General features: G+C 37.8%; 1 protein-coding gene across 1 annotated transcript; it reads right to left on the bottom strand.

Annotated features, from left to right (window-relative positions):
* Window positions 1–258: 258 nt before the first annotated feature.
* Window positions 259–14,376, bottom strand: DTWD1 (DTW domain containing 1; the record flags this gene model as incomplete). Its single annotated transcript, XM_080351235.1, has 5 exons — window positions 259–357; window positions 7,945–8,189; window positions 11,421–11,697; window positions 12,917–13,060; window positions 14,101–14,376. 4 exons carry the CDS (start codon window positions 14,374–14,376, stop codon window positions 7,960–7,962), a joined length of 927 nt encoding a protein of 308 aa, XP_080207361.1. The 3' UTR covers window positions 259–357; window positions 7,945–7,959.
* Window positions 14,377–14,792: the final 416 nt, after the last annotated feature.

Genomic DNA, 14,792 nt, shown 5'->3' with positions numbered 1-14,792 from the left:
ATCTTAAGAGTATTTATTTTCGTGATATCTTACGCAGAGAATGCACAGAATATTTTAAATAGTTTTCATTAGCACATGGATCTGCCAAGATTCAATTCTAGGTTTGAACACCAACAGATGGATCTAATATTTTCATTCGGATGAAACAACAAACTGCCATTGTTTATTGTATGCTTGATTAATGTGCTTTGGTGTTGTCTTGATAACTTGAAGCAGTGGCTTTTCCTTTCATAATAACACATTTTGTAATATATTTCCTTTTTGTCTCAGATACAGACTTGGCTCTGGTCACTGGTGCAAATGACAGCAGCACAGGAAGATCCCAGTTGTTAGCACTGGCATGGCAGGGCTGGAACTCTGGAAAGCAAAGAAAGGTACTAAAAACCAGGGACAGAGTTCAGTGTTAGTTATGATATATTTGTTTCTCACAAGAAAAGTGCCAGCATGTATAGAAACAACAAATGCCTCTTCTAAATTGATGTCTCACAAGATAAATATACACAAGTTTAACTGAAAATGGCCTATACAGGGAGAGCAGAACTTTGCAGGGGTGTACAAAAAGAAATCCTGGTCATTTCCATAGGACCATGCATATGCTGGAACAGCTACAGTTTTGCACGTTACCTTGCTTTCATCTACTGTGTTAGTTTTCAGGGGCTTCAAAAGAGTCAAGATTATTTTTCTTATCCCATTATATCTTTTTAATGGGTTTTCATTTTAAAATGAGCAAAATCAGTTAGGCTATGCCTATGCTACAGATTATTCTGCGCTCAAGAATTTGGCAGTATAGTTTTGTCAGCAAATTCCCTGGCAGCTGCTTCAGGCATTGGTTTTAAACCAGTTACCCAGAATAAAGTAAGCCATATTCAAGGAAAAGAGGCAGATTTTGGTAATATAAAGGTTTCTGTTATATTTTTGGCCAACTGTCATGATGGCAAACAATGCAAGCGCTTTTGTACTCTGAACTGACACAGGTATGCGGATTGAAGCCAATACTGTAAACGCTTTGGGTGAGGTTAAAAGAGGAAGCAGCACGATCCAACTGCTTCAAGTAGACTGAGCTGATTTACATGATGGTTCTGAAAACTGAAGCTGTATCAAGTTGCTTCCTTGTCTGCTGTAAATATGAAAAGGTTGGCTGTGCAGCATTATTTGGCCCAAAGGAAGCCTGTGAACAGAGAAAGCTTGGCTAGAATGTTTCAGCTGCATAGCCCAATCACTAGAAAATGCAGGTTTAGGTCAGCTGAAATTCATGCTACATTTGGCAAACAATTTAGTAATGAAATTGAATCCCCAAAAATGACTTTTGAAAGAAATAAAATATTTATGATGTTCTTGAAATACAGAATTTTTATCTAGCATTACCAGCAACATTTGAAATTAAGTCTGTAGTTTCAGCTTGAGCAAACTTTTTTTTCCTGGAACCTAAAGTATTGTTCTTCTGTGGAAAAAACACTAAGGATACTTCTTTTTTTCTGACTTACAAAGTCTGATTCTGCTCAATTTTTTAGCATCTGTCTCTAAAGCAAATAGCTCCAGAAACTACTAAAACAGACATTCGGGCTGGGAGGCTGGCATTCAAATATGGCTTTAAAAAGACTTGCTGATTATATGGGACACTTCAAAATGGAGTGCATCCTAGGAATGTGTTATATAATTTAGAACTTAATTGAATCACAGAATCACAGAATGTCAGGGGTTGGAAGGGCCCTGGAAAGCTCATCCAGTGCAATCCCCCCATGGAGCAGGAACACCCAGATGAGGTTACACAGGAAGGTGTCCAGGTGGGTTGGAATGTCTGCACAGAAGGAGACTCCACAACCCCCCTGGGCAGCCTGGGCCAGGCTCTGACACCCTCACCGGGAACAAGTTGCTTCTCATATTTAAGTGGAACCTCTTGTGTCCCAGTTTGAACCCATTGCCCCTTGTCCTATCACTGGTTGTCACCAAGAAGAGCCTGGCTCCATCCTCCTGACACTCACCCTTTAGATATCTGTCAACATGAATGAGTCCCCCCTCAGTGTCCTCTTGTCCAGCTCCAGAGCCCCAGCTCCCTCAGCCTTTCCTCACACGGGAGATGCTCCACTCCCTTCAGCATCTTTGTTGCCCTGCGCTGGACTCTCTCCAGCAGTTCCCTGTCCTGCTGGAACTGAGGGGCCACAAATAGACACAAGATTCCAGGTGTGGTCTCCCCAGGGCAGAGCAGAGGGGCAGGAGAACCTCTCTGACCTACTGACCACCCCCTTCTAACCCACCCCAGGTACCATTGGCTTCCTGGCCACAAGGGCCCAGTGCTGGCTCATGGTCACCCTGCTGTTCCCAGGACCCCCAGCTCCCTTTCCCCTACGCTGCTCTCTAATAGGTCATTCCCCAACTTACACTGGAACCTGGGGTTGTTCCTGCCCAGATGCAAGACTCTACACTCGCCCTTGTTATATTTCATTGAGTAGAAGTAAGGTTTTCTATATGGAAACCAGCCTAACTCATGATGATGAAAGCCTCAAGTCATGAAGTTATGTTTAAAACCATGACTTGTGGACATTAATAGATGTAGATGTTAATATGACTAGAGATTGTATCTGATCATTTTTGATAGCATGGCTGTTGAAGATGGTACTGAGACATCAAATGTCAGAAAAAATGAAGGGTCTGTGTTATTTAACTCCCAGACAACTTCGTTTATTAAAGTTACATGTTATTCCAGATCATATACACAAAAATGTATTCTCACAGAGTAAAATCCAGGTCTTACCTCAGTTTGGTAAGACAGAAGGTATATTATAAAATTTACAGTTACTTAAAAGATTTACATACTGTTTGTAATAAAATCACATTGAAATTGAGTAAATAGTGGCCTAAACCAAGGAATTTATAAACTAATTGCATATTACTAAGTAAAATAGAAATCTGAGAAACATTGTCTCTGGTTTGATTACTTGGTAGCACGTAATCACAAGACAGCAAAGAAAACATGATGTTGCATTATATATAATATGAATCAAGGGTCGTGTGTGTGTGTGTGTTCACTGCAGGTGTTTGTGCACATGGGTACTGGAGACAAACGTCTTTTCCTCAGCAGCAGGGTGGCTGCACTCCTGCTCCTCTTCTCTGCTGAACGAATGGCATTGCTGCCATGCATGTGAGTCAGAATTTCGGTGAAATTCAAAACCCTCTAAATATATTTTGCAGTTTTACTCTTTTAATTGTTTTGGAATAACCTGTTTACCCCTTTGGCCTCTTTTGGCATGCCCTATTTTCTTTTTTCTTTTACAAATCTAATACTTTGGTGCTGCTTGGAGATGCCAAGAAAATGTGATGTTTTACAAGATAAGAGTAGGGAATTACACTGGACATATTAGCAGCAATATTCACAATGGTGAAAATGTATGAAATATTATCTGTTTTTCCAGTGTATTGTTTGGAGCGATAATTCAGCGCTTGTGCTGGGTATTGTGTCCAAACTTAACAAATGAATTCCTAGCCAAATTACACATCCATGTTACATTAGCAGGGTCAGCTATGTGTGTATCTTATTAAAGTATACATTTGCTCTGTATATCTAACGGTTTATTATTTAATTTGGTAAACTGATAACACACTTTGATTGTCTTTATGTCCCTAAGATAGAAACAGCACAGGAGAAAAATCTTTGGCTTGTGTCCTAATGCATTTATTGCTGGGAGAGAAGTATATATTCATATTTACGCCGGTACACATACTTATGTATAGCTCTTCTGTCCCTCTTGTCAGAAAATCAGAAATTTTACCATCAGAACCTTTGAAGTAATAATATTCAGCCTTTATATTCCATGCTGAGTTCAACTGGCTTATAGGTCCAGCTTCATATGGAGAGACATGTTACTCAGAGGCAGAAATGAACTACAAGTAAGTGAAGTGCACAGGATCCTACATGGATTAGGACTCAATCTTGGGTATAGTGGTGTGGAGGATTCTCTTCATTCTTCTGTGGTATCTTCTAACATCCTATTGCAATACCAGTGGTCTGAAAAGTCAGCAGAAAAATCACAGTTGATTTGAATGATAACAGTTCCACTGTTACCGAAGTTAAGACAAAAATGTCCATTTTCAGTGAGGTGAAAATACAGTGTCTGTTTTGCATTAGAGAAGTAGTTTCCACCTCTTGCTGTGAGACTCAACACCACCACTAGAGTGTTTTTAGAGTTTGATGTGATGCACAACTTTCAAAATTCTACAGCATCCGATTCTTCTTCAGAACCCATAAAGTGGCAGCGATGTGTTGTCTTTCCCAGCGAGTGAACAGGAAGCATGTAGTAAATTCTTCATATAAACACTTTGAATTGTTGGTATTAGTGTCACCAGTAAAAATCAACGTTCATATTAACGGCAGGATTGGAGTTTTACTAAAATAATGTTTCAAGACAAGGGATAACGGATCAGGAATTATGTTGAGTAGTTCAATACCTTAATCTGTGATCTCATCTTTTGGTATCAACAGATCAGCATCTTACTGCCACACAATCTTTTCATCTTAGTGGAAAAGCTTTCCTGTTTTAATGCTGCTGCAGTCACGGTTTTGCTGCAAAATGGCTTTGTTGCAAAACAAGTTTGACGAAATCAGCTGCTGCGCAGCTTCTTGGAATGCTTTGAGACACAAATTAATGGTAGCTGGGAGTATAATAAATGCATTATAGTAAATGATGGGAAACTAATAGGAAAAATTTTCCCCCTCCTTATTTTGGTATTTTCAAAGATAGGGATAGGTGGAATGGATTTTCACATCACATTTTATGTGAGTGTGCTATGAAGGTATTTATGAACACAGACTGATTTTTAAAGTGTTCAAGCAAAATACTGAAGCTCAGTGCAAGAGAAAAGCAAGAACAGGTTGCTGTGTTACTCTGCAGCTGGGCCTGAAGAAGCCTGTGTGGAAACCAGATGAGCTCAACTGGAAAAGGCAAAAATGTCAAGCAGTAGCAAAGGATTTAAATCCGGTGAGATTACAAGTGCTTTGGAACAGTCTGCTGTAGATTGCAAGTTACCATCTCTCTTCAGTCTCAATGTATCTTTACCCCATGCACTGACATGACCTTTTATTCAACCTAGGCTTGGATGACATTCACGCTGCCTTCCAGGAAAGGAATTGTTTTATGCAGCTCCCTCTTATTAATTTTGAAGAAAGGATTAAATACTCCCTCTGACCAAGCATCCAGGCATGCTAAAGTGAAGCCACTTCACGCTCCTGGCCAAACAAAGAACAAAAATACCCACAATAAGCAAAAGCAGATGGCTTTGGTGGCAGGAAATGAATGAGCCAGACTGCAGGTAAAATGGTTCTCTGAACACATCGCGCAGGTTTGTAATGACAGGTTCTTTGTTATCTGGGGCCTCCCCACAGGGGGCCAGATGTCTTCTGTTGTGAAAGGAGATAGATAGAGATGCTCTTCCTTTTCCTCCCCCTTTAACTTATGGCTGTTTAAGTTACTGCTAATGGAAGTAGAAGCCTGTTTTCCTCCTTGCTCTCTGATGTTTTTGGAAACAGAAGAGATAGTTAGTGAAGGGTTATTCTGATATGAAAGAAAAGGCCCAGAACTGGCCTTTACCTCCCCATGACCCTCATTTTAAAGAACAGGGAGGTCAGTGCTGCTAATTGCACTTGAAAGGATTAACCACTTGTTTGCTTTCATTTGGTGGAACAAAATTAGTCTTCAGCCTCAAAGCTGGAAAAATGTATTGGTGGTATTGAGACATTTTCAGGGTGAGGTAGATGACCTGGTTGGTTTGGTTTTTTATACCAGTATTGCAGTTAGAGGATTTAAATGTTTTAACAGAGGGGAGAGAAGGAGCAACTACATCTGCTGCTCAGAACAGATTTGCAGCAATAACCTCCTTGCTGCTCTCATACAAGGTTATCACAGGAACATCAACAGAACATAATTACAGATACTAGATGTGCCTCTGTCACTTGGTATAAGAATGACTCTTGCATTACACTGAGGTTGCACTGGAAGGAGAATCTGAACCCAATTCCTGGACACAGTGTTCCAGATGTAAAATCATTTCCGTACATTGATTTCACCTGAGAATTAACTTACTTTTGGAATAGACTATTAATTCCCGTTGTTCAAATAAAGTGAGGTACACAAAACTTAAATTTTGAAACCATTTTTAACCTTATGAAACTATTTTCCAAAAGTAACAAAGAACAGCTTATATAAGCTTTTATCTGACCTCTGCTTCTTAAATAAAAAAACATGTTTTCAGGGAAATGTGTATTGGAAGTAACTCCTCCTCTCCCCCCAGATTCTTCTCTCTGGTTCTTGTAAAACATTAGGTCAGTAGGTTCATTTTATTCTGCTTTGTTTAAAGTGGGTGAAAGTTTCCTTTTCAAGCTATTATACTTCTGTCATTTTTTTTTAAGAAACATTACAACAATCTTTGTTTAAGAAATACAAGAACAGATGGAAATGTCAAAAGACTATCAAAATTCATACCAAAGGAAATAGCATTAATCATCGTCAAAAGCCAAAATAACCTCTCAATAGCAATAAGAACCAAATGAATATGAAATGTGTTGTTTCAATAGTACTGAGACATGGCTTATTTTTTCTCATTGCTTGGCACATAAACTCAATATATACATATGTATATTTTTAAATGTTCTTTTTCGCTCTAACGTCAAGCCTGTGTTGCTCATGGTGCTGTTTGTGTGCACTGATGTAACTAACAAGCACTTCTTTTTGCAAATGGAGATGTTTTCATTGTCCACCGAAATGCATCTTTATCTTCATCCACACACAAATCTGAAGATAAGGGTGACCTGCAGAGACTGTATCTTGTGTTTTAAGCAATTACTATTTTCACCACAGTGGTTGTCTATGACCTCTGCCAGCTTTAGCGGTGCTGGCACAGTGTGCCAAAGACACCAGTAGAATTACATTCACGTGTGACAACTGCTACCCACACCAGCAAAAATGTCATCAGCATCGATCATGTCTTATTTGTGCTGTTCAAAGTTACACTATTACTGCAAAAGAAAAAAATACAGCAGATTCACAGTCTGCTTAAATTAAGGAAGTCTCGTGAGAAATTCTGTGGTCAGAACCACCATCTTCCCTGTTTCTTGTCTCTGCAAATGACTTTGTTTGGGGTCCTACAAAAAGATCTACGTTTTTCAGACAGCTCCTGCAGTGCAATGAGCCCTTTCAGCTGCTTAGAATACAAGTATGTGGCATCTACAAAATTTTATTATGATATACCACTATCACATTTAAGTTAGTGTTCCCCAAAATAATAATATTATATAATAATAAATGTAACTAATCTGTTTGAAAAAGTGTAAAATTATCCAAGAAGTTGAGAATTCTCTCAGTACCATTCACATACTTTTATATTATCTAAATCCTGCACTGTATAACAATGTTTAAAGAGATGGCTCTTTTCTGTTACTAGGACAATTTTCCAGAATTAATCGTGAAAATATAGAATTTATATTCTATTCACTTAATTAATGTGGTCTTTCATTTTGTATTTTCATTTTGTATTAAATATCCTCATCGGTATTACTGGGTGAAACACAAAGTATTAATAACAATAACAAGCTACCATACTAATTCCTTTTTAGAGTTGGAGAGAACTTTCCTTATGGCAAAAGGGGCCGAGTCCTCCTCTCCCCACCTCAGGAAATGCTCGCACTGTGATGAGCAGATCAGGTCTGCAGGTCAAACACAGCGATGTTTAGCAAAGCGTAACTGTGTTCAAATAAGTAATTCTGATCGGACTGTTCACCTGAGCAGTTCTACAGCCTCAAGCATGCAGGACATGAGGTCTGCAGCTTATTTTGGACAAACACCGTAGCCATTATTAAAAGTACAATCTATTTCCAGCCTTCTGTTAGATAAAAACAGTTATGTTTGTGTAGTTTATCATTATAAAAGAAACAAAATAAAACGTAGTGTTACTTACCTTCAGACAGACAGCTTACTCTTTTCCTGCACAACACTTGGCATTTTTAATCAATGTGTGCATAAATGAAAAGAAAAAAAGCAGATTATCATATTGTCCTTTGTAGTTCTCTTGCAAAATCTCCTGATGATAGTCCACAAGGAAATAATAAATTGCTTCTATTGTGGAAAGGTATGTATCTGGCTTTCCTTTCTGATGACGCCAAAAGCAAGTTTTCCTTGTCTTTAACTCAATTTGCAGCAAGCCTGTCAAGAAAAAAAGGATGACATAAATTAGACAATGTGGATTGATGGGTGGGATGCCAGGCAAGTGTTTAGTTTTGTTTTCTGACTAGATGGCTGCATGCAAACAATTTCCCTTCCTGCACCTCCATTATGTGTCCGTAAACCAGAGACAATAGTTTCATCCTCCTTTGTGGACCACTTTGAAATGTGATGAACAAGTGCTGTAAATCGCAGGCTACAACACTCACGTTTGCATATTTCGGTTATCCTTTCATTCATACAGCCTCACCGCCCTCGGTAAACTGCAGAGTCTCTTCAGATGGGAACAGTGACACCCTAACCTACACAGATTCATCGATGTTCATAAAATGATTAATAAACCTCATCTTTTGCAAAGCTGTTACCTTTCAGGTATAAAACAGAATTCCTCAGACTGTTAGTTTTGCTAAACTGAGGAACATTTGCTAACAGCCAGACACGTTTCATTTATGCTTGTTAAGTAACTGAACTCTCACTGGGATTCCTCAGGAGTAAGTATGACAGAACCTGGTCATTAATTTTATTAGAAACTCAAACCATTCCCACTTGAGATGAAAGAAAGAAATTTGGTCTCTGTAGGGCATATTAAAATCTTTTATCTACTATAATCTGTTTTATTATTCAGATTTTTAAATGTGTATCTTGATATTTATGTTCCTTGAGATGCACAAACTACTCAAAATTAAAACCACCTTAACGTGTAATCACTTCGTAAGCAGGATGGAGAGTCGGATTACGGAGAACAGCGTATACACCTGTCAATAATACCAGGATGAGGTTGTAAATTCTTTTCTGAATGTTGAAGTCAGATTGTATGTCATGGGATGGTTTGTACAAGTAATAGTAAAAATAACACTATGGTTTAAGAATTGCTTATGAACAGAAGTTTAAGGTGCAAATTGGCCTCTAGGCCAGCACTTGTAATTAATTCTACACTTTTTACTTACAAACTGTTTAATTCTTTCTAGTGTAACTGCAAGACGGATTTAGTTGTTTGCTTTGCAGTTAGTTAGGTGTGATCCCCCAACTAAAGCAGATGTATGATTCAGCCTTTTACAAGAGAATGTATAAGCTAATAAAATAAGACATTTGGCTAATACAAAATGGATCAAACTTACAGGATAAAATACCAAAGCAATCTGTTCATTTAAGAACTGTGTCGATGTTGCCAATAGGCTCCATCACTCATATGAGAAAGTAATCATTAACATTAGACACAACGGATTCCTTTCTCATCTAGTGATCACTTTTAATGAAATAATCAATTGTTCACGTTAACAGCTTTCAAATATTTCCTGTCTTTAACTGCTTTCTAAAGATACATTACACCACTTTTCCAAGAAGATATAAAGTATTTTTTGTCCAAGTTTTCTAGGCTTATTTTTTTTTAAGATTGATGTACTCATTTGCTTTCTCTTGCAGGACAATTAGCTAGATTTACTCTCCATATAAAAGCAGGCTTACAAAACACAAGGCCTTTATGTTTTCTTGGCTCTGTTAATGTTTCCATCCAGTATTCACTGTAACTTAATCTTTCTGAATAAGTACAGCAATTACTTTTTATTTGGAATGATAAACACTCCTTTTTGAAATTTAATATATGAGGAATATTTTGTTGGATGACGACATCATTTGCAATTAAACTGAAAAATGACAATAGTTGTCTATTTTTCAAGTGCGTATGACATAAAAATTTAATCAGTTTATGCCTAAGGAACTTCTGCCCCATTCATCTTGGAAGTCAAAAGTGCAATCTCTAAAATGAGTATTAATATGACTTATGTCCTTTATGACAGGCACTAAGGAAAGCAAGGAACGCAGGGGTTGTGCACACTGTTCAACCGCTGTATGGAGGGTAAAATTCTCCCCTGGGTGTGGATGTGACAGACTGACTTGCATGCCAATCCTGACAAGTGCTCAGGGGAACAGGACTGGAATACAGGTGGAATAGAAACAGAGTTCTAGGAGAGAAGAGTCCACCAGATCAGCATTCACATGGGGTAACTGGAAACCATTCTTTAAGAGCTCCAAAGTAACGCCAATCACAAATTTTTGCCTGATATACTGCATAAGCTTTCATGGAAATCTTCAGTTCCCCTGGCTGCCTGTTACTTTTCTTAGATTTATCCTTTTAAAATAAGTTCCAACTGCTTTACACTAACTCGCAACATGCAATTACTCTAATCTTTACAGTAATACTTCAATTTATTTGATAGGGTATGTGTTGTGTTAAACTAAATACCTAGTAACAGGACTTTAATTAGCAAATACATTATACTAATGTGTTGGATTCTTTAATGAACTGACTAGACAGCAAGACAACATTTATCTTGTAAGAAGCCTGTGAAGTTCCTTGAGAGTCCAGTGCAAAGCAGGCACTAGTAAGCAGCTGTATATATTATATATAAACTTGATTGCCTGCCTCCCAGCTAAATGCACCTTTGTCACTAATGAAAGTATTTTCAAACTCCTACTTATCTCAAAGGAAATGGAATGTTATTGATAAATTGCTTTATCTTTTGTGGCTTTTATTTAGAATACTTAAGTGTAATACTTAAGTGTAAACTTGTTATGAACCTAAGACAAAAAAAACCTTTGCAGAATTACAAGTTTTTGCTCTCAGAGAGTGTAGAGGGCCAGCAGGCGTTCATTCCCCTTTTGTCTGGAAAGGAGTGAGGTTGTTAAAATGACCATAAAACAAAGAACTTTACCGCAACAGAAAGAGAAACCAAGCTGTGACGTGCTTGTGCTGTATCTCCTAGATCCCTCATTCACCTTCTTGTGGCCTGTCTGCCACTAGCGTGTTCAAAAATGCTGCCCTGGCTCTCCTGAAACAGCAGAGCCACCTGCAAGGGGAATCTTACTGGCTTCCTTCAGGGGCCAGACAAGGTACTGTTCTGTCGTCTTACCATGACGGCTTATATTCTGTGAGACTGAGGAAATTTGTTCCAACAGAGAAGCAGGAGAAATAAATATAAATGTTTTCTTAGTACCAGTCTTATCATTTTGCAAAACAATTTATATGTAGTGAAAAGTAATGGAGTCTTTGACTCAGGATGTCTCCAGCACTGAAACAGGCTGTTAAATCTTTCCTGTATACTCAGATATAGGGCTCAGTATACACATATCATGCTCTGGTCTGTTACATAAACATAAATTTCCCTTACTCATTTCTGTAGCAATAACATCTCAATATTATATAGTTTTTTTTACCTTGAAGTCGTTCGTCAGTTATTATTTTGTTAGTTTGATTCCAGGTACTGTCAATAAATATTATTTTCTTCAGTCTAGTGCCTTCACTCCTGTTGCTTGAGATGCCTTCATTTCGATTTTCTTCTTCTTCTTTAGGTTCTATTTTTGCTTGCTTAAGAAATGGCTCTTTGGAACAGTCATCGTCATTACCACAACCACTTTTCTTAGTGTACTTTTGGAGATGGAAAGCAATATCTTTTACTGAAATGGAATTGGGTCCAGGAAATATTAGTGCTATCTAAATGGAGAAAAGAGAAAAAAATTGGAGTGTCAAAATCTAATGAACAAGAATTGTGTCATTAGAGAACAGAAATTTTCTATCCCCGCCCACAAATATTTAAGTAAGGACAAAATGAAAAAGTATCTCTTAAAAAATATTCTAATGTCTAAAAGGATAAAAGACTATATTAAAATACTGAATAAAGATACTTATCAGAGATCTTAAATTAAATGTCACCTCCATCCCTGTGCCACCAACTCTAATACTTCTACAAAAAAGAAGCTTTTTCAGCCAAGCCTTGTGTCAGTCCTGGGGAAGTTCAAACTTCACTTGTCGTTGCAGTACGTGGAGCAGCAAGGCCACAAAGAATAGCTTCTCATTCCCAAATTTTAGATTAGAAGAAATAATCTCCTCTGTATTGCAGGTCCCACAACTGTCTGACATGAAACAGGCCAGCGATGGCCTTACTTAGTGTTTTTTCAGCAGCTGTTGCAGCGTTCTGAGGCTGTGAGCTGGACAGCAGGGACAGCACAGTCACTGCAGCCTTTTTGCCACCTATGCTTCCCGTGATGGCTCATTCCATAAAGAAAATAACATCTCTATAAGCTGTTATTTTATTCTTCATGTAGTCCAACAATAATGAAAGTGCTAATTATGACATCGAACGTGTACATATTAGATTTCAGGTTAATAACACCTGATGAATTTAATCACATCTAATGAGTGAATAATCGTACCTAATGAGCATGTAAATCCAAGTGCATAGCTTATTTTTTTCAGGGTGCTGACTGTGATAGACAATAGTGACATTTCAGTAGGTTTTTCGCTATAATAGCAAACGTTACAAATTTCAGGGGAGTTTAAATACCACAGCTCCTGAATACAATAAGCACACCACCTAACCGCTGCTTAACTTGCTGTGAGCTGAACACTTCCACGTGTTTGGGCAAAATATTTCTTATGGTACACAGTGAATCAAACGATCCATTATCTAAGGTGGTGAACACAGGAAATTCAAGGTGGTCAGACAGTGCTACAGTTTTTCTAAGCTTTGGAACAGCCTACAACCACTATGTATTTGCAGGCGCAAGCAAGATGGGGTGGACTGGATTAAACAGAGTGGTGCTTTCCTCTCGCTCCCTCCCAGCAGACTCCAGCACCACTGCAGGAGCAAGGACCGAAGATACCTCTGCATCTCCCCAGCACAAAGCCCTGATATTTATAGAGAACTTCTTACTTCGTGTCTTTTTTCTTGATATTCTGGAATGCAAGGGTATTTATAAATTGTAACATCATCAGGTGCCAGGAGCCTAGCGTGCACAGCGGTGCTTTTGCCATCTGTTTCATTTGGGTGTTTAATAATGTCGATCTTCAAAGGTAACTATAGTAAGAAACAAACAAAAAATAATGTTTATGTTCATATATACGGGTGTAAAAGTTTATGCAAAACCCAGGTGAAAACCCTATAGGTATGTAATTGAGACATACTTGACAATTTTTGATGTGTTTCCTTTAATAGGCTTAGAACTAAGCTAGAGACAAGTGACAAGGAGCACCTGTTGCATTTTCACAGTTAATGTAAAAGGTACCTAAGTATACAATGAATACAATTGGAACGCTGTGGTAGTAGCATGGTAAAACCTCTAGAAATAGTAACAATAAGGTAAATCATCTTAATTTGGGCTACATAATGGTCATAAAATACATATGTTTATCTGTATAAACTAGTCACCTTATTGCAAAACCAGCCATTTCAATGAAAATACACCTAAATCAAATTTCCAGAGTACTTCTAAAGTATTTTCACAATGCCTTCAAACTACAGTGTCTTCAAAATGCATTTTAGTTCCTGGGTGACTTTGCAAAATGTCACGGCCCTCTTTGATGGTTTATCCAAGTATTTTAGCTGAAGGGCGTTGCACTTTTTATTCTTTATGAATAATTTAAGAGTGGTTATCTGAATTATACAACCATGATATTTAGACATGCTTTTAGCTCATATTTTATGTAAAAGTCACTCTTGGTTATGGACAAATCATATTGTTTGTTCACGATATGTTCTGTTCTGGCCAGAGTTCTTAGAAACTGGAGAAAGAAGGTAAAGTAACTTTTAAGAACTAAGTGAAAACATACTCATTTGCATGAGAAGCTGAGTGACTTCAGCTTGTCTTCTCATCTAGTAGCTATATAAATGTTTATGGGAGGACTGGTACATTGTCAGTGTTGGCACATGTAAATCCTCCAATAAGAACAATAATTTAACTGTAGCTTATTCAACTGTAGTTTATTCTTAGTTATAGCTGTGTTAAAGATGAATGTCCCTAAAGAATGAATCATAAAAGAAATGGTCGTAGTCTGTTCTGTGTCTCCAGCAACTAAAAGACACATGAATGCTATAAAAAAATCCATAAGAACATTAACCTTCACAGTTGGAATTTCTTTGGGAGGGACAGTTTCAACAGGAACAAAGCATGTATAACAATAAAACATCCGTGAACTACTGCAGCGGGGGCATTTCGATCTCCCACTCTTTTTGGCCTTTTCAAGTACTTCGTGCGACGCCAATTGTAACTGTTGAAGTGGATTATCTTGAAATGATGATGGAGTCTGCAATTCTAGATGTTCCAAAAGTTCAGTATTTCTTTTTGGTCCTTGAGGGTTTTCTTCATTTAAAAGTGCAGACGAATTTAAAGACATGGTTAGCTGAAACAGACAATAGCTGTTAAATAAAAATCCAATATACTATGGACTAATTTACCGGAAATTATTCCATTTGATCATATTTAGCAAGAAATACTCCTCAAAGAAGATATTTTCTATAACAAAAAGAATAATAAAATCATCGTATTCGGTTGTTATCGCACCAAGAACTCCAGATTTGAGGAGGGTATGAGATAAACAGGTAGAAAGAACTTGAGATCTGTATTCTTAATGCACGTATGCACACATTTATCATTTTACTAAGATAAGGTAACCCACTCACTTAACTCATACAGCATGGTATTTTTTTTTCTTATTGTTAGGATCAGCGTCTAAAAGATGTGAAAACACTGGTAGACACTATTTACCTGGATGAGCAGTCCCATTACCCTTCAGTGTGACTATTGATAATG

This window comes from Nesoenas mayeri (assembly GCF_963082525.1).
Source record: "Nesoenas mayeri genome assembly, chromosome: 11".
Taxonomy (NCBI): domain Eukaryota; kingdom Metazoa; phylum Chordata; class Aves; order Columbiformes; family Columbidae; genus Nesoenas; species Nesoenas mayeri.
Note: the sequence above shows the minus strand (reverse complement) of the source record. Positions and strands in the feature narration are given on the sequence as shown.